General features: G+C 35.2%; 1 protein-coding gene across 1 annotated transcript in view; it reads right to left on the bottom strand.

Moving 5' to 3' along the window:
• kcnh8 (potassium voltage-gated channel, subfamily H (eag-related), member 8) overlaps positions 1-24,312 on the bottom strand; it is a 162,944-nt gene that overhangs the window by 74,699 nt on the left and 63,933 nt on the right. Inside the window, exons 3-5 of the mRNA XM_056480266.1 lie at positions 18,590-18,721; positions 6,355-6,485; positions 1,100-1,334 (exon numbers count right to left, since the gene is read on the bottom strand). Coding sequence (XP_056336241.1) covers positions 1,100-1,334; positions 6,355-6,485; positions 18,590-18,721 — 498 coding nt within the window. The remainder of the gene's footprint in view (positions 1-1,099; positions 1,335-6,354; positions 6,486-18,589; positions 18,722-24,312) is intronic.

Genomic DNA, 24,312 nt, shown 5'->3' with positions numbered 1-24,312 from the left:
GCATATGATGCAAAAGTCAACAGATTTTACTAATAACCCAACCAATCTCTGTATGAAAACAACATAATGATTCTGCTATTTTTCTAAAGTCATTTTCACCGCCCTAAAAACTGTCTACAAATTTCCAGGTCATTTTGACCCCATCTGCAAAATAGTTGATTACTCAGTAAAAATACATCCAAGATGTTTCATATTTTGCCTAAACGTGTCTCTCCCCCATATACAATGACACCTGCTGTACCTCAACAAAACAATAACCATGTGTTCACCAGTCACCCTACATAACACGCTTTATTTTTTAAACAGCATGGGATCAGCATCCCTTACGGCTCATGCTATTCTACATTGCAAACAATCTGTGAACAAAGACATCTACTTAAGCTCACAAAGATGCAGAAAAAATAAATAATAGTGCAATTTGAGAAGCACAGCATGAGTGCAAGGGGGATTTGAAGTAAAACTCCAAAACATCAGTCGTGACGTGAATTTAAAATCTCAAATGTCTTTTTTCTTTGCCTTTAATTTAACAGAAATATAACCACAAAATACAAGCAGTAAATTCCCCAATATCACAGTCTCATTCATCTTCACACATAAAATGATCGCATCTAAAAAAAAAGTAGTAATAAGTCAAATAAGGGAAATAATGAAATACAAATACACAATAAAATAATTAAATAAATAACCAGGGTTTATGGTGGTCTACCATTACTTGCCATTCTGACACTGCTGGTGGTTTGTAAATATACTCTTACGAACAGCGAAAGAAGGTTAAACAACTTCCTGTCTTTTAAAAAACAAACATTTTATTTATTCTTGTACAAGTTCCCCTTTTTAATTCCAATAATGCAGTTTATTTTTTCTGTCCAAAGCACCATAACTGAAAAAGAATGATGCAGTACATTTCCCTGTGGTATAACACTGAGTTAATGGAAGACATCAAAGACCATGAAACTGATTTAAAGACTTGATTCTTATCTTATATAAAGATACAGATGTAATATAATCTCATAAATCATTATCATGCTCACATTGAAAAAGGTACTATGTAATGGACCAACTAAAAATAATGTCAAAGATCCAAATGGCATTGTCTTACCAATGATGAAGAGAATCTCGACGGCAATGTCGGTAACGGTGGTGCTGCGTGTCAAATCTTGATCGCCTATAAAACAAACGTTGTACGGCACCGTCACAGCCACATAAAAGGTAGCCAGAAGGATCAGCCAATCCCAGCCTGCTTTGAAGGTGCTGAAGTGGAGAAGAATGAACTTGGATTTCTTGGCATCAGCGACTTTATATTCAGGCAGAGCGGGTGGATCCCCAAACACATTCTAGAAAGAGAGAGAACAATTTGTGGAAGCTAACATGGTTTTTTGGCCCTGTTTACACCTGGATTTAAGATGCAATCTGGTTGATTTGACAAGGAAGACACCTTGCTGTTCACACCTGATGTTTACATGCATTTCTTTTGTCCACTTTGGCTTTTCACCAATTTTCTGATGAAGGAAAATCTGTGTTTGAGTTTTGAACTTGGATGCTGCATTGCAAAATAAGCTTGTGCATTTTACATTCTCTACAGTTAAATCAAATCAACAGACTCACTACAGATTGACAAATATTGCAGCTGTTGGACAAAATAACGTACTCTTGAGGCTTTTAGGTGAGAATGTAGTTGTTTAGATTTCTATGCAGTTTATTTATAAGGATAGTGCCTTTTTAAAAATATTTATAATTTTGGAGATTCAGCACATTGGCGGCCATCAGCCTGTCATACTGAGCAGACCAAAGACGGTTTTGCCACAAGATGGCCACAGAGACTGCATAATAAGCTTTTTCATCATTAATTATTTTGATCTCATGAATGCAACAGAGAAATACTGGAAAATGTCTGTAGACCCAGATAGCATACGAATGCGGGCCACTTTAGGCAGTTATGTGGCACTGGTGGTATTCCTTTGGCCTAGACAAAATGAATGTGAGCCTGAAGTGGCCCACCTGTACAATGGCAAAGGGGGGCCAATGATTCAAATTCATATATGGGCTATTTAAGGAAAAGATTTGGCACTTATGGCAAAATGTAATCTGAATGTGAGCCTAATGTGGCCCATGTGGAAAATGATAAATTTGGCCCAAATGATGGAGGACAAATGTGGGCCACAGTTGGCAAATATGTGGCATAGTCATTTAAGGGTAATGTGGGTCAAAACCTAAAGTGGCTCACACGTGTAAGTGCAAATGTGGCCCAGTTATAGACATATGTGTGCCACTTTTGGCAAATATTTGGCACAGTAGGCTCTGGCTATTGCGGCTCTGAGCCTAATGTGGCCCAGAGAAAATATGGCAAATGTGGCCCAGTTATTTTAAAACATATGTGGGCCACTTTTGGCAAATATTTGGCACAGTGAACTCTGGCTAATGCAGCTGATAGCCTATAGTGGCCCAGAGAATATATGGAAAATGTGGCCCAGTTATCTTAAAATATATGTGGGCCACTTTTGGCAAATATTCGGTACGGTAAGCTATGGCTAATGTGGATTTGAGCCTATAGTGGCCCAGAGAAGATATGGCAAATGTGGCCCAGTTATCATAAAACAAATGTAGGCCACTTTTGGAAAACATTTGGCACAGTTAGCTCTGACTAATCTGGCTGTGAGCCTAAAGCGGCCCAGAAAAAATATGGCAAATGTGGCCCAGTTATCCTAAAACAAACGTGGGCCACTTTTGGCAAATATTTGGCACAGTTAGTTCTGGCTAATGTGGCTGTGAGAAGATATGGCAAATGTTGCCCAGTTATCTTAAAACTAAAGTTACCATCATGGAGAAAAGTGTTTGCTTTAGCTGGGTTCATAGCCCTGAACCTCTTAATATATATATTTTTTTGCACTGCTGTAACTTTTCAGAACTTAGTTTAAAAAAGTTTATTCATTACAGCAAACAAGTCAAGTAAAAAAATACAATAAAATTAAGTGAGGTACAACCTGTGATGAAATAATATAATTCACTGATGTTAACCAATGTTTTATCCATTATTAGAAGTAACGTAATAACATGCTTTTTTGTACTTTGCCACACCCCGTAAGTGTAAGGTGTAGGCCAGATCTGGGCCAGAATAAAAGCAAATTGTGGCTTAAAATAGGGTCAGTTCTGGTTCAATTGGTTGAATTCTGGCTAATATGTGGTATAGCTTTGGCTTATTTGTGGCCCAGATCTGACAAACAGGAGCGGACCGCCCTAGAGCCATCATTCCATTCAGTATGTGGTCCAGATGTAAGTGTCTGGTGTGGGCCGGATCTGGGCCAGAATAAAAGCAAACTGTGGCCCAAAAAAGGGTCAGTTCTAGTTCATTTGGTTGAATTCTGGCTGATATGTGATATTGCTATGGCTTATTTGTGGCTCAGATCTGGCAAACAGGAGCGAACCGCCAAGTGCCATCATTCCATGCGGTTTGGGGGCTGGATGTAAGCGTCTGGTGTGGGCCGGATTTGAGCCACATGAATTTTGCTTGCTGGGGATTGATGCCATTTCATACCATTCAGCCTTATAATCATAAAATATGAGCAAAATAAGTTGTTTGGCCATTACTTTAAATATTACGCTAAAGAATCGTTCAAATACTAGTTCTAAAGTGACATGTTTTTAACACAACGGTTTCTGCTGTTGTGACTGTCAGCTGCACATTCTCTATTTTATAAATACGTGATTATGCCGTTGAATATGAGCAATGTCATGCAACTAGCAGTGCAATATGACTGGATATTGTCACTGGTGGGACAGTAAGGCACTCAGCCTGTGACCTCAAGCTAACGCATGCCACCCACCAGTGCCGATATACAGTACAGCCATATGGTATTAGGACAATAGGCCAAATTTTATTGTTGACTTTATTTTATTACTTCTTTAAATGTCTCTTTTGTCCTCAAAATGTCTGTACCCTGAGCTCCGGTAAACCACAAGAAAAATCTCTTGTGTGTTTGTGCACATTTGGTGAATAAAGCTCATTCTGATTCTGATTCTGATAAAAGGGCATGCCATCTCAGGGCTGTGTGCAAGGAAAACCTATTTCTGTCGTACAGATACATGCAAGACATCATTTAAAACTTTAAATGGTTTACAATTCGTTTCTGTATAACCTATTCTGCCAAAAACAATTTACCAGAAAGAAATGTTTTTTTTTTTCATTATTATTCCTCTCCTTTCACAGAGGTATCAAAAGGGAATGATGTGTATCCATTGTCAATGCTGCCATTTGATTTTAATATGTAATAAAATAAAACGTAATACAATAAAATGAAACAAACTGCCATCTGTGGTGTTGCCATTGTGTGTTGCATTTGCATTATTTTTACATTTTGGGAGGAGTAAAATATAAATATGTGGGTTCAGCAACCAGATGAATTTAGAACTGTCCAGTTTCATCCAGTCCCAGACCACATCTTGAAGTGATTTGGGCAATCGAATTTATATCTTTCTTCAATGCATTCATTCACCATTGAATAGCTATCTGATCAGAAAAAAAATACATAAATTGACACAGGTGTACTGTAAACCACATCTAAGAGAGACATTAAAAAAAAACACTATCAATACATTACATTTAAATACTGTAATTGTATAGACTTGTAATTAACAAAACGGCGATAACCGATAATACTGTGCAAAGTATAGAGACTTAAATATGCATACTGTCACAGTACCAGAAGGGAGCAAGGACTCACTCAATCGCAGTAACAAAATAGATTTTATTAACATTAAAACAAAACATAACAAAAACAACCCAAGGGGGAAAACATTAACAAAAGACAAATTAGACTGGGTTGGCATTTTGTTTGGAAATGAAATCGGGTTGATGTCAGAACCCAACATCAGGCCGATGTCAATGTCCAACCTCGGACAGACATTGCATTTTGGTTACTTTCCAACACGACCTAAAACCAACAAAATTCAACATCTACTGACGTTACAACTTGACGTTGTGTGGACATTACAAATATGACGTCTATCAGACGTTGGATTTTGGTTGCCATACCTGACGAATAAATGTCAGTATTTGACGTCAATATGATGTTGGTTTAAGATGTTGGCTCAACGTTGGATTTTGGTCACTTTCCAACACAACCTAAAAGCAACAAAATATCACTGAGAAGGGGAGAGCGGGGCACAAAGTAACACTTTTTGCTTTTGGTCAAATAATAAACAAAGTATTGGGGTTAGACAAACCATTTGATTTTTACCAACAAAACACAAGCCTCTCCTACAAATGAGCACTGAAATTATGATTGCCGGACCTATGGTTTCTGTGCAGTGTTGCCAAAAGTGCCAGGAGTAAAAATGTTACCCCACCTGTTGGGGAAGTTGTAACATATAGGGGGTTAGTTGTAACACATGCTTAAAAAGGCAGATTTCACGCAGTTAATTTAAATTTAGTTTACTTTAAATAGTAGCTATATTTTCTCTGTACCTAGCTAAATTTATTTTTTATTCTACATAGCACAGTATTTTTATTTATTTATTGGATAAACACATTTGGATTTATTTAGATTATTATCTATTATTATACAATTCATTTATTTGTAGTATAAGCAATTTGCGTTTACATGGACACCGATAATCTGATTTTAATGTGATTAGGATAATACTCTGATTAAGAGTCTACCATGTAAACAGCAAAAAATTTATTTTGATTACCTTAATCTGACTAAAGTCATAAACGAACTAAACAGAATCAGATTAAGACACGTGGAGTATGTCAAACTAGCACATGACAGCAGACACGAGGAAGCTATAAACAAGAACTAATTAGGAAACAAACAGGTAAACAAAATGAACCAATAATAGGACAAAAAGATGGGAGGGACTAAACAATAGACAGGAGAGCACATGGCACAAAGAGACAACACACAAGCCATGTGTTCGCATGAAACAGGACAAGAAGCCAATGAAAGCAGCCAATGAAAATACTCATTAATTGCTTGTTCACATGAAACAACGTAAGACATGAGCACACAATAAATGAAACACTTGCCATGCACTCGCAAATGCAACATGCATGTTCCAATCCCAGCGCCCAGTGAAACAGAAACCAACTTGACTGAAGGGCTGAGAACGAAACAGCATGCCGCAAACAAACAACAAACACACCAGGACAGTCGAGCAGACAATCAAACTGCTTTATACAGAAAATGTGAAAATGTTTTTAAAAAAGTCTTTTGAAAAATTTTAAAACAAGACCGTTTACACCTGTATTTAGCATCATCTGCTTGTGATCAGATCGAAGAAAACACCAAAGTACCATTTGTTAAACAGGACATGTTTCTGTATTTTTCTGTATCATAAGTATCTGAATGGCCTCACCTTATTAAGTTTGATTTTGCTCTGTTTCTGACGGTTGTGCAGGTGTCCTGAAATGTGGTAGAGAACTGTGCTTGATCGCAGTCTTGTGGAGCCAAACGGAGAGTCTCCCTTGACCTTCTCACGCCGGCACTCTGAGGAAAGTTGAACTGCTGTTATTAAAGTCAAGGGCAATAAGGGATACAATCCATCAAGGAATAAATACACACTGTACAAAAAATAAATTCTATTAATACATAAAAACAACAAAGAACACATTTTTCTGACAGAACTTCATATGGTTCTGAGGTTATCTTTTTACCTAAATAAATTTACCTAAATAATTATCTTTTTACCTAAAATAAAATAAAATAAAATAAAATAAAATAAAATAAAATAAAATAAAATAAAATAAAATAAAATAAAAATTGTATGTATATAAATGAAAAGAAATTACTGACTATAGCCTACACAACCTTTAATCTGAAAAGGATAAAGTTTTGATTAATTACTAAAGAAAACAAAACAACCATAAATAAAACATGATTATGATTTTAAATGATTTACTATAACCTAAAAAGTCCAACTTTTGATCTAAAAACCAACATTAATATATTTGATCTATAAAGTAAAATGAAAATAAAATAAAATAAAATCATTGATTACTATAGCCAACACAACTGTTAATTTGAAAAGTAAAGTTTTGATTAACAACTAAAAAAAAGTTTTGTTAAGAACCAGAACTGTCACACAAGTTTGCCTTTCTACATATCAGCCACACTAAGATGAGATAACAAGACAGTTTGTTATTTTGTGTCATCTGTGTGTCATTTATTATGTAGCAAATACAAATAGAGCTACAGCGGTTTCCCTGGTTAAAGAACCTTCCATTGTCAATAATTTGCTAGAGTTTACTAGGAAGAAAATCACTGTTTCCATTCCATTGTGGTTTGTTTGCAGGTTATTTGCAGGTTAATATTCCTGTTTTACTTACACATTAAACTCACAGCATTAAAATATTTCATTTAGCCGTTGTTTTGAGTAGATATTATTATGATAGTTGTATGACTCTGAAGCAATATTTATCTAATATAAAGCCAAGTAAAAAAAAACATTTAAACACATTTAAAGACAAATTTAAACCATAAGTAAACATGGTTTGCAGGTTCCAGCTGGATCCAAAATTGTTCCAAACTTGCAAAAAAATAAAAATGACTGAAGATAGAAAATGTAGTTTATAATTGAGAGAGTATTTTTGTTGCTTTGTGAAGAAGGTGCAGAGATTTTCCATCAATATTTCCATGCAAATGGTGATTGCCCTTATTACTGACTGCGGTTTTTATTAAAAATGGCCTGTTCTCTTTCTACTGCCCTCTATGCTGCTGTTACACAAAAGCTGATGTAAAACAAGAATAACTTTCTTTCTGCTGGTGACCTGCTTTAGACTTGTGGTTTCCGCTAATGCTGCTTTGCTGCCAAAATATTTGTATTCTTATATTGAACATATCTGTTTTAATTGATTGAGTGACTGTGGTTCATTTGATTTAGTCTTTACATCCAGGCTGGAGAAGAAATTGCACTTCAAATGTTTTGACAACAGTAGCTTCTTTTCTGTGGTGATTTCCAGTATCTTACTTTTTTTTTAATCTATAAAAAACTTACTAAAAGAAATTTTGACAAAATAACAAATTATTGATGATATATTATTATTTTTATTACTACCATGTTAAATAATAAAATATATATTAATAATTAATAAAAACAAAAATAAATCAAAATTTTAATTAAATTAAGTTAAATGTGAAAAACTCAATACAAAAATAAAATTAAAAAACCTGACAAACATTTTTAAAGCCTTTGATCAATAATAAATAAATAAATAAATAAATAAAACAAATAAATAAATAAACTAAAAACTAAAAAGGAGGTTCATTCCGCTGTGGTGACCCCTGATAAATAAGAGACTAAGCAGAAGGAAAATGAATGAATGATAAACTAAAAATACAGCAATCTGGGTTAATACAGTACTTCAGCACTATATTAAACTCTGAAATCAACTCCAGAAGAAAGCAGCTGGTGAGATCGAAGCTCAAATACTTCTATATACTCTAAAAGACTTTGGAGTAAATAGGAATAAATTTCTATTTACATTTGCATTTTGCATTCATTTCCTCACCAAGTCAATATGCAGGATGTGCTTTGTGTTACTGTAGTTTTCAGCTAGTAGCAAATATACTAATGAAATGTAGCAACAAAATAAAGTGTTAATAGGAATATTGCAGTGCAATGATTACTGAGACAGAGATGGAGACAAAAAACATATGAAATATGTAGTCCATGAATGTGTATCAATTCATCCTTCAATATGGCAAAATTATTTAAAATATATATTATTCATTCCTCCAGCTAAGTCCCTTTATTTATCAGGGGTCGCCACAGCGAAATGAACCACCAACTTATCCATCATATATTTTTCACAGTGGATGCCCTTCCAGATGCAACGCATCTACAGCACCTGGACCAACACCCACGACAACACAGAGAGAACATGCAATGTCCACACAGAAATGCCAACTGACCCAGCCTAAACTCAAACCAGAGTCCTTCTTGCTGTGTGGCGAAAGAGCTAACCACTGAGCCACCATGTCGTCCAAAAGTATATGAAATTATTATAAATTTTAATTAGTTGCAATAAGGTTGTATTAGTTTATGTTATTTAATGCATTAACTAACATCAACAGGCAATGAACAATATACATTTATAACTGTATTTGTTTATGCTTGTTAACGTTAGTTAATGAAAATAAAGTTGTTCATCATTAGTTTGTGTTTGTAATGGACTGTCCCTTAATTCATGTTAACAAGCATTAATTAGCATTTTAATAATGCATTAGTAATTGTTGAACAATGATTAATAAATGCTGTTGTTTATAGTTAGTAAACACATTATTAATTGAAGTAAATACATTAACATTAACTATTGAGACCTTATTTTAAAATATGACCCAATAATTTATAAATTAAAAAACTAATCTAAAAATAAAATAAACAAAATAAAACAAACATTATTGTTTATTGATTCAAACTACAAAACGACCATAAATCAAACACTATATTTCAACAAACAAAACAAAACCAGATATAAGTAAATAAATAAATAAATAAATAAATAAATAAATTAATTAATTAATTATTTAATAAATAAATAAATAAATAAAATGTTTAATAATATTTAGTAGCGAGCAGCGCAGTAGGTAGTGCTGTCACCTCAAAGCAAGAAGGTCGCTGGTTCGAGCCTCAGCTGGGTCAGTTGGCGTTTCTGTGTGGAGTTTGCATGTTCTCCCTGCGTTTGCGTGGGTTTCCTCCGGGTGCTCCGGTTTCCCCCACAGTCCAAAGACATTCGGTACAGGTGAATTGGGTAGGCTAAATTGTCCACAGTGTATGTATGTGTGCGAATGAGTGTGTATGGGTTTCCCAGTGATGGGTTGCGGCTGGAAGGGCATCCGTTGCGTAAAACATATGCTGGATACGTTGGCAGTTCATTCCGCTGTGGCGACCCCAGATTAATAAAGGGACTAAGCTGAAAAGAAAATGAATGAATGAATGAATGAATATTTAATACCTGAAAAAAAATAAAATTAAATAAAATACAATTACATAAATAACCAAGTAATTATAAAAAATAAAACAATCTGATATATATATATATATATATATATATATATATATATATATATATATATATATATATATATATATATATATATATATATATATATATATGAAATAAATAGCATGTAGCCTTTTAAAATCCGCCAGTTGAGAAAACAAGCAGAGAGCCGGGCTGCCAGTCTCAATTGCCGAGGGCAATGGGGGAAAAATGTCACTCATTGCAACCCTGCTGAACAAGGTACCAAGGGAAACCAAAGCAGGAGTAGGAATAAGACTGAAGGGATGGAGCGATCGACAGAGAGAGAGAGAGAGAGAGAGAGAGAGAGAGTGACTAAAAGAGAAAGAGATGAAGGGCTAGAGGAAAGTGGAAAGCTGGTTATTAGAGAGGGATGGAGATCACTTCAGCCTGCAGGGCCAGAGGAGGAGAGGGGCGACTCAAACTCATCCATAAAAGACTACAGTCAGCAGGGAGTCCGGCGGCATAACACTTATTATAGATCCTAATAAATGTACTCCCAATTTACCAGCAGCACAGGTCAGGAGAAACACAGAGAGGGAAGGGAACAAAAGTGTGAAAAGAAAAAAAAAAAGAGGTGGACAGACACAGTTGCTCTGGGATTCCCTGCTCCACGTGATTTTCTCTGGTGCTCAAGGCCAGTATCTGATCTGGGTTCTCGCTCACACAATAAATAGGTATTTTTCAGGCCAACTCGGCGTAACGAGACAAGCAGAAAAAGGTTCAGATGAGAGATTATTCTTATGCGATAGACACATTTGGCCCTGTGGATTTAAAAAAAACTTTTTTAATAGGCTTTCTTTTTTTACTGTGACTATCTGACTGGAAACAGTTTGTGGTTGTGGGCTTGTGATTCAGCATTCTGTAGTGAAATCTTTAAGTTGACAGGACATTAATAATGAAAAACCTTGAACAATATAGAAAGAGTTTGGTCCCAAAACACATAAACAGTCATTAAAATAAACAGTTTTCCATCAAAATCAGTACTGTATGTCATCAGCGTATGAAACGTGATACATACTATATACATACTCAACCAATCCCAGAACACCATTCCACACACTGTAAACCATTGTTGTGTTAGTTACTGAAAAATAGCAACTAGTTACATTCAAAAAGAAACTCAATTATTTTATCGATTACTTACAACAAAAATTAATGCATTACTGTTAAAAGTCATTTTTGAGTTACTTTTCCTAAGAACATTTTTAATGCTTCCATTCATGCCCTTTTGAGATCACTTAAGTGCTGCATGAAGAACAGACTGTTGATAAGCTTCACTGTTTTAATTAATTTGCATTCACACAACTAAAACACAAGACAATTTTAAACACTAATTTATTTAAGTCAGACCAGCAGCACAAAAATGAAAATATCACAAGGTCATAAACCAGCTGAATAATATATTCAGAAACAAAAAAGCAAAAACTAAAGTTGCTTCAGCGTCATAAAAGTTTGTATTTAACCCTTAAACATGTTCCCTCACAACTTGAGTATAAAAATAGCAAAAATGTGCAACAAACACAAAACTTTTATGAAAGAAATAAATGAAAGTAATCTGAATTATCATTCAGAATCAATTTGGTGAAACTCAGCACCAATAAAACTGCCATTATAGACAACCTTAAATTTTATGCATTTTAAACAAAACAAAAACTTAACAGCTGCTCAAAAAAAAGCTGCGTATATTCAAAGTATATTCAGATCTGCTGTTGTATAACAGCTATAAACATATGTAAAGCAATAAAAAAATAATAAATAAATTTTAAAAAATCAGCATTTTTTTCTGAGCAGTACAACACTATATACTTTAAATAACGTGTTTTGAAATATAACAGAAATGTGTCGGAGATAACAAATGTGTGCTTATTTATTTATTTGAAACAACAAACATAGTAGTATTAGTAATAGTAATTAATAATAGTAACGTTAATAGTCTCTCGGTCTCTTTCGTGCGTACAATCGGCCTACCTCGCACGTATTTAGTCTCTCTCGCGTGCACACTCAGCCTACAGTACCTCATGCGCATTCGGTCTCTCTCGCGCACACCCGGTATCTCTGCTTTCGCTTTACTTTTGTCCAGTCTGGTGCCTCATACACGACGCGTCTTCTTTACAGTGGTTGGTTGGCATCCACCAATCCCACAATGCATCACTGCTGTAAAAAAGAAGATGTAGGCTAGACTGCAGCAAAAATTTAACGGACAAATGCATCATATTGTAATGGCAACGAAGTTAATATATTTAAAAAGCACTGCGTTACAGTATTAGTTACTGTCAAAAGTAATGTCGTAATAGTAACGCACTAATAGTAACGCGTTATTGGCCAACACTGCTGTAGTGTAAACAGATAATAGCGGTGCGATAATGACGATAATTCATAACTTTTTTATCTTGTGACTAATATATATGAATTTGTACAATCTCATTCACACAATTTTCTCATCCCCCTATGTCAATTGGGTTTAGGAATGGGGTTTTGGTACCAGGCCCTGCCTCTTTTTAAAAATCTTACATCTTCACATGACTGAATATGAATTTGTACGGATTAGCCTGTCACGCTGACACATTGTTCCTAGGAGATCTTTTGAAAAACTTTCAATTGACCTTTTTCAGTGGCTTGATTGACAGGCCATCCGGTGAATCATAATGTCAATCCCTAACCCTAACCTTAGAACCATTCAAATGCAGTATTGGTAACATAATCAGATGAGTAGGACAAAATGTTAGGCTAAAACCTAGAGAAGTGTTGTAATGGATATCTTAATGGATAACACTTGCTGGATGACTCAAAATGGGAAAACTCGAGACTGATGAATAACTAATGTTTCTGTTATTGGGCCAGCACAGCCCACATAGCTTGGATAAATGACTTGTGGTGTGGCAAAAGAAATTTAGCTTTATCGCTTTATAGCTTTATCACTGTTAAAAAATCCGTTATTTTAAGTTTTTTCTGGCTGCTAGGATGCTGGAAAACAAAAACAAAAGTAAAATAAGGGCCTTTAAATTACAGAAATTCTGTTAAATTTACATTTCTGGAAAATTTCTGTAATTTAACATCTGTTATTTTATGATAAATGTCTGTAATTTACCGGTCGTTATTTTAATTTTTTTTTTTCCGGCACCCTAGCTGGCAGAAAAACGTAAAATAATGGATTTTTTTACAGTGTAGTTATACTTGGAAGACCTAATGTCACATCACTCATTACAATCAGTTCCAACCAATAGCCACAGGACACAATGAACATACTAGCACTCCACTCCATTCATTCATTCATTCATTCATCCATTCATCTGTTTGCAGATAATGACATAGATGTTCATTCTCCATCATTCCCACCACCACCAGATTGGCCCTGTTCAGGGGGGTGGGCTCCAACTCTGGCTTCATCCTCGGCAGTTATAGCTTGATCTACAAGCTACGGACGAGTCCTCTGTTAAAGAAATCCTATGTTTTGTTAAATAATACTTTGTTAAATAATACTCTTGTCAAATAAATATACAGCACACCGGAAAGTATTCATAGCGCATTTTTTATGTTACAGTCTTATTCCAAAATGGAATATGAAAAACATCCCCATAGCATGAAGCTGCCACCACCATGCTTCACTGTAGGGATGGTATTAGCCTAGGCCACTCTACCATACAGGCCTGATTGGTGGATTGATGGTTGTCCTTCTGTAAGGTTCTCCTCTCTCCACAGAAGAAGGCTGGAGCTCAGACAGAGTGACCATTGGGTTATTGATCACCTCCCTGACTAACGCCCTTCTCCCCAATCACTCAGCTTAGATCAGGCCAGCTAGGAAAAGTCCTGGAGGTTCCAAACATCTTCTACTTATGGATGATGGAGGCCACTTTGCTCATTGGAACTTTTAGAGCAGCAAAAACAATCCTGTCTCTGAGGTCTACAGACAATTCCTTTGTCTTCATGCTTGGTTTGTGCTTTGACATGCACTGTCAACCATGGGACCTTATATAGACAAGTATATGCCTTTTCAAATCATGTCCAATCAACTGAATTTAGCACAGGTGAACTCCAATTAAGATGCTGAAACATCTCAAGAATGATCAGTGCAAACAGAATGTATCTGAGGTCAATTTAGAGTTTCACGGCAAAGGCTGTGAATACTTATGTACATGTGATTTTTCAGGTTTTTTATTTTTAATAAATTTGCAAAAATTAAAAAAATCTTTTTTTTTATTGTCATTATAGGGTTTAGTGGATAGAATTGTGTGTTGAGGAAATAAATGAATTTAATCCATTTTGGAATAAGGCTGTTTTATAAAAATGTGGAAAAAGTGAAGCGCTATGAATACTTCCTGGATGCACTGTATTTCAATACCATATTTATCTCCCTGATCTTTCAAGTAGAACTACCTGAAGACTCTGAAGATGACAGTTGAGATGGGCTAACTTAAAGTGCATAGCATGGAGACCCAAATAAACAATGATTTTATTTTTATGATCTCTTACAATTTCAAAGATGCTTTAAAATTTTGTTTTGTTCAAGACGCCACCATATGCATGTTTGTGAATTATGTTGTATGGAAATCAATATGTAACATTTTCATTATATTCAAATGATCCGAACTTCCCATCACTATACTTGTAGTGCTCTTTTTTTAATGTTTGTTTTCATTTTGAGTTACTCTCACATCCTGAATACATTCTTTGTAATAAAAGTGTAGACTTTAATGTCTGCGTTTGTCTGAAATAGAAGGCTTTAGACAGAAAATAGGAGATATTAAACTTTCTGCACCGCCTTATACTTCAGATCCAGTAAACACGTCTCTGAATCTAAATAACCTACAGTGCTTTAAAATCATAGAACAGGAAGAGCTAGACAAAATTATAAATAGCTCTAAATCAGCTACGTGTATATTGGACCCAATTCCAACAAAGTTACTGAAAGAATTGCTACCTGTTATAGGAGAACCTCTTCTTAACATTATCAACTCTTCTTTATCTTTAGGCCATGTTCCAAATCCCTACAAGTTAGCTGTTATTAAGCCTATTATTAAGAAACCACAACTGGAACCCAGCAACTTAGCTAATTATAGGCCTATTTCAAACCTTCCATTTATATCTAAAATACTAGAAAAAGTTGTTTCTGCTCAATTATGCTCCTTTCTGCAGACCAACAATGTTTTTGAAGTGTTTCAGTCAGGTTTCAGAGCTCATCACAGTACAGAAACTGCATTAGTGAAAATAACCAACGATTTACTCTTAGCTGCTGACCAAGGGTGCATCTCGCTATTAGTTCTACTCGATCTTAGTGCGGCATTTGACACCATTGACCATGGTATCCTTATTAATCGCTTAAAGTCTACAGGTGTCCAGGGACATGCCCTACAATGGTTTAAGTCATACTTATCTGACCGTTACCAGTTTGTAAATATAAATGGACAGCCTTCACAAATCAGCCCAGTAAAATACGGGGTGCCTCAAGGATCAGTTTTAGGCCCTTTACTGTTTACAATATACATGCTACCCCTGGGAAACATTATTAGAAGACATGGGATCAGCTTTCACTGCTATGCAGATGATACTCAATTATATATTTCAACTAAACCTGACGAGACGTCTAATCTGTCCAAGCTAACTGAGTGTATTAAAGATGTTAAAGACTGGATGACCAACAATTATCTTCTCTTAAACTCAGACAAAACAGAATTATTACTTATTGGGCCTAAATCCTGTACACAGCAGATCTCACAACTCGACCTACAATTAGAGGGATACAAAGTTAGCGTTAGCTCTACTATAAAAGATCTGGGTGTCATATTAGACAGCAATTTAACTTTTAAAAATCATATTTCCCATGTCACAAAAACTGCTTTCTTTCATCTGAGAAATATAGCTAAGTTACGAAGTATGCTATCCATCTCAGATGCAAAAAAGCTAGTCCATGCTTTTATGACTTCTAGGCTGGACTACTGTAATGCTCTGTTTGCTGGCTGCCCAGCATCCTCTATTAACAAACTTCAGCTAGTACAAAATGCAGCTGCCAGAGTTCTAACCAGGTCTAGAAAATTTGATCACATCACCCCAATTTTATCCTCCTTACACTGGCTGCCTGTTAAGTTTCGTATTGAATTTAAAATATTGCTTCTTACATATAAAGCTTTAAATAATCTAGCTCCTGCTTATCTAACCAATCTTCTGTCTCGCTACAATCCAACTCGCTCTTTAAGATCTCAAAACTCAGGACTTCTGGTAGTACCTAGAATAGCAAAGTCGAGTAAAGGAGGTCGAGCCTTCTCATTTATAGCTCCTAAACTCTGGAATAGCCTTCCTGATAACGTCCGAGGCTCAGACACACTCTCCCAATTCAAAACTAGATTAAAGACCTATCTGTTCAGTAAAGCATACACTTAGTACACCACTTAGGGGGCTTCCACACAGGTTATGCATCTTGCTGATATACACTGTGAACATCAGCTACGCTAATTATTTTCTTTATTCTCCATTTCCACCTGGGGATACTCTTCCCGAGGCCCTCAGACTATGCAGAGTCACTGATTCGATCCAAGACCAACGACGAGATGATCCCAAGGTTTCCATATCCTGGACCTGGCCGAATCCTAAACAACTACTGCGATGGTCATGGAAGAGTGGAGAACATGAGACTGTTTCCTATGACGCTCCAGAGACAGACGAGTCTTCGCTGAGGCCAGCTTCCAGCCTCCGCCACTGAGACTGCAGCTCTGCACAAGACGTTTGGCCAGCAGAGAAATTAAAATGGTCGTGCCCAACTAAGGTTTTTTTTCTTCACTTCCGCCTTTAGTGAAGTTTTTTTTCCCTCTCCGCTGTCGCCACTGGCTTGCATGGTTCAGGATCTGTAGAGCTGCGCATCGTTGGATTTGCTCTTCAGTATTTGGACTCTCAGTAGTGATTATTAAACCACACTGAACTGAGCTAAACTGAACTGAACTTAAACACTATAAACTGAACTACACTGTTCCTATTTACTGTGACCTTTTATGTGAAGCTGCTTTGAAACAATCTACATTGTATAAGCGCTATACAAATAAAGGTGAATTGAATTGAATTGAATTGAATTGAAATCAGTATGTCATTTTTCCTGAAATGATTTACAACTTTCCAGGGGAGTGCACAAATTGATAAGAGTGCATCTTGACTGATACTAAATGCTTGTTGCACAATGAAAAGTCAGCTGTCACATCCCAAAAATGATAGCAGCGATATGCAGGTGAGCAGGGAGGTTACTATTATACACTCTCTGAAAAAAGGCACACATTGGTACAAATAATGTTCCTTGAGGAACAGACTTGTACCTTTGTAAAAATGTTATTATATATGGTAGAGAAAAGACATCTTATGATACTGTTCTGTACCTTTTATGGTACAGTTGAAATGAAGGTACACAACTGTTCTCATATAAAAGGTACAAAAGTGTTGGACAACTCCTTTATTACAATACCTATGAAAATAAATATGACTGGAAAGGCAAAGTGATGTTATGAATAATTTCCATATTAAAACAAGAATCATCATTTAAAAGTATATGTTTAAAGAAACTCATAAACATTAATTATTAAGTTCTGTAATACAATAATACAAAACAACTGGTAAAACATAAAACTATAGGTATTGTAAACTAAACATTTAAGGCATTTTAAATAAATGTTTGGTAAACATTTTTAACACTGTTAAGGATTTAACTTTATTGTCATTTATTTATTGCCTTAACAGGATCACCTAATGAATTTATTTTGTTTATAGGCATTTCTAGTCCTGTGTCTGTATATAAGATTAGTATTGACCAAGTTCAGAGGCTGTCAAATGTAAATCAACTTTGTTGTTGTTTTATTATCTTGCCATTTTCTTGTTAAGGAAAAGACATTTTTACTCAAGTTATTCAGTTTTATAGTAGTTATAGTATTTTGGAACCAAACTCTTCATTTATACCTTGAAAACATTTCAGCACAAAATCAATCCAAAATTAAAGTTTTAATGATAAGCTGCTCAAGGAAAAAAAATTAAAATATGAAAAACTATATCCTGAAAAACTCAATCTTAAAAATACATGGCTAAGAAAAATCAAATAAAACTAAATTTGGTATTTAACCCAAAATATTAATGAACAGTAGAAAAAAATATTGGTTGTGATAAAAATTATACTACAACATCATAGTCAGTCCAAAAATCCTATAATGTTTTCATAATTATTTATTTATTTATATAATTATTTATAATTTAAGATTTAAAATGCTTTATGTTACTCTCTTTTTCCTTCTATTTAAAATTATAATACTAATAATATTAATAAATATTCAATAGTAACAGTACTAATTAATCTTTTCAAAATAATTCTTACTATATCAAAATTTAACTGAAACGGTTGATCGAAATGATGATCAAATAATAATTACTGAATTAGTAAGTGATTTAATAAAATGTAATATGTAATGATTTAATAAGATTTATCAAATTTTTAGATGAACAAACACCAATAAATATTATTTCAGCAAAAAAAAAAAAAAACATGAATATCTTCTACAGAACTTTCTTATACACACAAACACACACTACCAAGCATGTACTAACCTTCTTTTTTCTCCTCAAGTATAGATTTGGCTTTGGTGTCGGTGACGTCTTTAAAAGAGGCGAGGAACAGCACGACATCTCCTTTCTCATTCTTAATAGGCACAATATCCAGCAGACACCAGAACACACTACCTGCAGTAGAGTTGAGAGATGCGAAACACATAAACACACAAATACACACATACATTTTAATCTTACATCTTAATACACAGACATCTTAATAATAATTCCAGAGTAGTTTGCAGGGGCAATCACACTACACGAAGGTTCATGTGCAGTCACTGCTATCTGGCTTAACATCTAAATGAATATCTCACCCAGAAATAAACATTAACTGATTTGAATATTCTGGCTTTAACTATTTTCTAACAATGGCAGCACTTCTTGATTCTTATGAATATTTGCTCCTTTTTGAAATGAGAATATTTGAGAATAATGATTGATGTGTGCTTAAAGGTTCCATGAAATTAAAGTAAAGTTTCAATCAGAATCAGTATTATTCATTTGTAGGATCTCTATAAGCTAATGTGCTGTGCTCCCAAACAGTGACATAATTCACATTTAGAAGATATAAAACTGATATAAACATGTAAAGCTTGTAGTTTGTCACTTTCCTCTAAAGGTATCAATGGTTTTACTCACGTCACCTCACACTATAGTTTGTCTTCATACCATAACCAACCAAATGCTCTCTATTACATGCCCTGCCCCATTCAAGACGGTTCTCATTTGCTTTTCATTCAGTGCACTTGAGCTCAATCACTCTTACTAGTAGAGCGATAATAAAGCAAAACACTATTGGCTGTTTTTTTAAAGGGGAGGAGCTACACTATGTCCCGCCCTCTCCTTGTGTTTCTGTTGAGATTACATCAAACATTGAATAAAATTGAGTATTTCAAGTACTTTACAGGACCTTTAATGTACAAGCCACCATTGATAAAATCTGTTAAACAATTAAATACATATAATAAATAGAAATGTATACATTTACAGTTGAAGTCAGAATTGCTAAACCCCCTAAACTTTTAAGCCCCTGTTTATTTTTTCCCCAATTTCTATTTAACGGAGAGAAGATTTGTCATGTAATGTAATGTAAATTTATATAGCGCATTTATTGTATATGGCCATACACCCAAAGCGCTTTACAATCATGAGAGGTGGTCTCTCCACACCACCACGATGTCATGGCAGCCACAGGACAACGGCGCCAGTGCGCTCACCACACACCAGCTATAGGGGGAGTGGAGAGACAGTGATAGAGCCAATTCAGTGGATGGGGATTTGGCCAGGATTAGACCCCTACTCTTTACGATAATTGCCATGGGATTTTTAATGACCACAGAGAGTCAGGACCTCGGTTTAAAGTCTCTTCTGAAAGACGGAAATTTCTAAATATAATAGTTTTAATAACTCATTTCTAATAACTGATTTATTTTATCTTTCCTATGATGACAGTAAATAATATTTGACTAGATATTTTTCAAGACACTTCTATACAGCTTAAAGTGACAATTAAAGGATAGGTTAACTAGTCAGGTTAGGGTAATTAGGCAATTTATTGTATAACAATGGTTTGTTCTGTAGACTATCAAAAAATATAGCTTAAAGGGGCTAATAATGTTGTCCTTAAAATGGTTAAAACTGCTTTTATTCTAGCCAAAATTTTATTTTCTCCAAAAAAAAAAATATTATCAGACATACTATAAACATTTCTTTGCTCTGTTAAAAATCATTTGGGATATATTCAAAGGGGGGCTTATAATTGTGATTTCAACTGTACATATAATTATTTACACAGCTTTGAATTAATCCACAAAATCCCACACACACATAAAAAAAAAAAAACAATTTGAATAAAAAAGCAGTCATGCATCAAATTTCATAACTATGAAACAAGCCCAGTATTTCAAGCTGTTCCAGGGAAATGCTGACTTTTAATTCGAGTCAGTTCACTGATGATTCAGTTCAGGTTAATAAGAATGTCAAATAATGAATGATGGGATTCACCTGTAGGGCATCTCTACTGACCCCAGCCAAGCAAGCCAAAGGCGACAGTAAGAGACCCAAATATCATCAGACTGCAAAAATTAAGTATATACAGGTGAAGTCAGAATTATTAGTCCCCCCTGAATTATTAGCCCCCATTTAATTTTTATTTCTGTTTAACGGAAAGATTTTTAAAGATTTTTTCAACACATTTCTAAACATAATAGTTTTAAAAGCTCATTTCTAATAACTTATTTATTTTATCTTTGCCATAATGAGAGTAAATAATATTTTACTAGATATTTCTCAAGACACTTCTATAATTTAACTTCTTATAAATTTGACCTTAAAATGAGTTTTAAGAAATTAAAAATGGCTTTTATTCTAGTCGAAAAATACAATCTTCAGAAGAAAAAATATTATCAGACATACTGTGAAAATTTCCTGGCTCTGTTAGACATCATTTTGGAAATATTTTTAAAAATTTAAAAATTCAAAAGGGGGGCTAATAATTCTGACTTCAACTAATATATGTACATATATATGTATATATAAAGCATTGGGAGAAGCTAAGCTGAGACCAGTTCTGTAGTGTATGTGTGTGAATGAAAGTGTTGGGTGTTTTCCAGTGATGGGTTGCAGCTGAAAGGGCAAAGGCTGTGTAAAACATATACTGGATGAGTTGGCAGTTCATTCCACTGTGTCAACCCCTGATTAATAAAGGGACTTAGCGGAAAAGAAAATGAATGAATGAATGACGTCTCCTTAGATTTAGATTTTTACATTTAGATTAAATTTATCCAAGATCAAAAATACTTGACTTTTCTTGAATATACACTTTACATCACCTCTTTCCTCAACAGGTCTAAAATGATTTTTTGAGGTCTTATTTTTTCTAAAGCTCTCCTTTTTGTGAGCTTGACAGGTCAGACAGCTCAGTCTGTTGTGATTAGACTGCTGTGTACAGGTCAATGGAAACTAAGAGTCTCCTCAGCTCTGGAGGTTTAAAAGTATAAAAGGAGGAGCGACAACAGTAGACAAGAGAAAGAGAGCACCCGGCCTGGGAGATTTATGTTGTAGTTTTGTTTAGGCAGCAATTGTCCGTAAAGGATTGTCTCTATTGCTTTCTGTTTATTCTGTATATTAAAAATGATAAAGGGATGGTTATTAGTTATAGTTTTAGTTACCAAAAATGAAATTCTCAAAACAACTCTCCTTTCACTTGTTACAAAACTATTTGTGGTTTGCTGAACACAAAAAAAATATATTTTGAAGAAAGCGTGAAACCTGTAACCACTCACTTCCATAGTGTTTGTTTGTTTGTTTGTTTGTTTACTATGGATGTTAATGGTTACAGGCTTTCAGCTTTCTTCAAAGCATGTTATTTTGTGTTCAACAGAAAAAAGAAACTCATAAAAGTTAAAAACTACTTGAGGGTGAGTAAACAGTTAGTATATTTCCATTTTTTGGGTGAACTATCCCTTTAAAGCTTCACTGGTTCCCTCCGCCTCCTTCCCTTTAATTATGAAGACTGAACTGCATTACATTTGTGCTGAAACATAGGGGGAAGGAGGAGAATGCTGTAAGAGTGCCCTTACCAAGAGTTCAATGTGAAATTAGACATATAGAGCCAAAATGGCATGATATGTGTTTCATAATACCCCTGCAATTATTTGACTGAGAGACTGGCAGTTGAATCAGGCTTCTACAAATCAAAGCTTCGAATTCAGCGCTAGGTAATACTATAAAGAAACATGGACTCCCATATTGCTTTACACTCACTAGCCACTTTGTAAGGTACACCTCTCCAACTGCTCGTTAACGCAAATTTCTAATGAGTCAATCACATGGCAGCAACTCAATGCATTTAGGCATGTAGACATGGTCAAGACAATCTGCTGCAGTTCAAACCAAGCATTAGAATGGGGAAGAAAGGTGATTTAAGTGACTTTGAACGTGGCATGGTTATTGGTGCCAGTTGGGCTGGTCTGAGTATTTCAGAAACTGCTGATCTACTGGGATTTTCACGCACTACCATCATTAGGGTTTACAGAGAATGGCCCGAAAAAGATTAAATATCCAGTGAGCGGCAGTTCTGTGGGCGCAAATGCCTTGTTAAGGCCAGAGATCAGAGGAGAATGGCCAGACTGGTTCCAGCTGATAGAAAGGCAACAGTAACTCAAATAAGCACTCGTTACAACCGAGGTATGCAGAAGAGCATCTCTGAGTGTACATCCCATTGAACCTTGAGGCGGATGGGCTACAGCAGCAGAAAGACCTGAGTATTGTTGCTGACCATGTCCATCCTTTTATGACCACAGTGTACACATCTTCTGATGGCTACTTCCAGCAGGATAATGCGCCATGTCATAAAGCACGAATCATCTCAGACTGGTTTCTTGAACATGACAATGAGTACTCAAATCGCCTCCACAGTCACCAAAACTCAATCCAATTGAGCACCTTTGGGATGTGGTGGAATGGGAGATTCGCACCATGGATGTGCAGCCGACAAATTTGCTGCAACTGCATGATGCTATCATGTCAATATGGACCAAAATATTTCCAGTCCCTTGTTGAATCTATGCCACAAAGGATTAAGGCAGTTCTGAAGGCAAAAGGGGGTCCAACCCGGTACTAGTAAGGTGTGTGTAATAAAGTGGCCGCTGAGTGTATATTGCCAATATTTATTATATTAATAACTAGATATGAATGAGTTTATTCACAGTCTACTAAATTATGGTGTTTTTTTTAGGTGAGATGTGTGCACAGCTTTAGCATGCAGTAACTTAGTAAAATAAAGACAGTGGCATCGCGGAAAGATAAATACAACATTTAGAACAGGTTTTCATTAAACTGCTGGTCAGTTTGTCTGCTTAACAATCCCATTTGTCACAACAGCAATAAAATTGACCTTAAATACACAAACTGAGCAATGTTTCTGTTTAGTTAAAAAGATGTTGCCAGTGTGTTTTTACGGGGGTACATATGAATTTGTTAAAAGGTAATAAATTATTGCAGGATATATTGCAGAAAAAAATGGTGCTAACAGCCTTGTGGTTATGGTAGTGCATCATCACGAAACACTATAGTGCTCACGTGACATGGGTTTGATTGACGTCTCTACACATAAGTGTAAATACATTCTATTGTCCTTCTGAAAACCCATAAAAAATATTTCAAGAGTTCACACTTAGATATTGCTTGACGCTGTTAGCAGGTTTGGCATGCTGTACCTGGAGAAAACCCTGAGCACGGCGATAATTGAGCCCAGGGCTCCAGCCTGGTAAGTAAGCATATAAGGGGTCCGAGATCAGGTAGGTCTTGAGAGCTCCCCCTAGTAAAGAGAGGAAAATGAGGAGATGGGGTGGAAGGGGGATTTTTCAAAACGAAGATAAGACAGTAAGGTGAAATCAGTCTATTTATTGTAAGCTTGAATCAATCTGATTGATTGGATTATTGCTGATTATGGATGAAAGGCCAGCTATGATCAATCATACCATGCGCTTCTCTCGAAATTAGTTTGTAAAACTTCACTTATTTAAAAGCTGTATATCGCAGAATATGTTTCAAACTGCAAATATTATTGTATTGTACAAGTATTGTGATAATATTGGACCATGCAGACTTCCCACGCCTACTAAGTAGGAAATTAATTTTGAAGCTTCAGTGATTATAGAGGGAATTTTTGTAAAAGATATAATGTCGAACTGGAATAAATGTTCTGTCTCTACAGT

The sequence above is a fragment of the Danio aesculapii genome, chromosome 19, assembly GCF_903798145.1.
Source record: "Danio aesculapii chromosome 19, fDanAes4.1, whole genome shotgun sequence".
NCBI lineage: Eukaryota > Metazoa > Chordata > Actinopteri > Cypriniformes > Danionidae > Danio > Danio aesculapii.
Note: the sequence above shows the minus strand (reverse complement) of the source record. Positions and strands in the feature narration are given on the sequence as shown.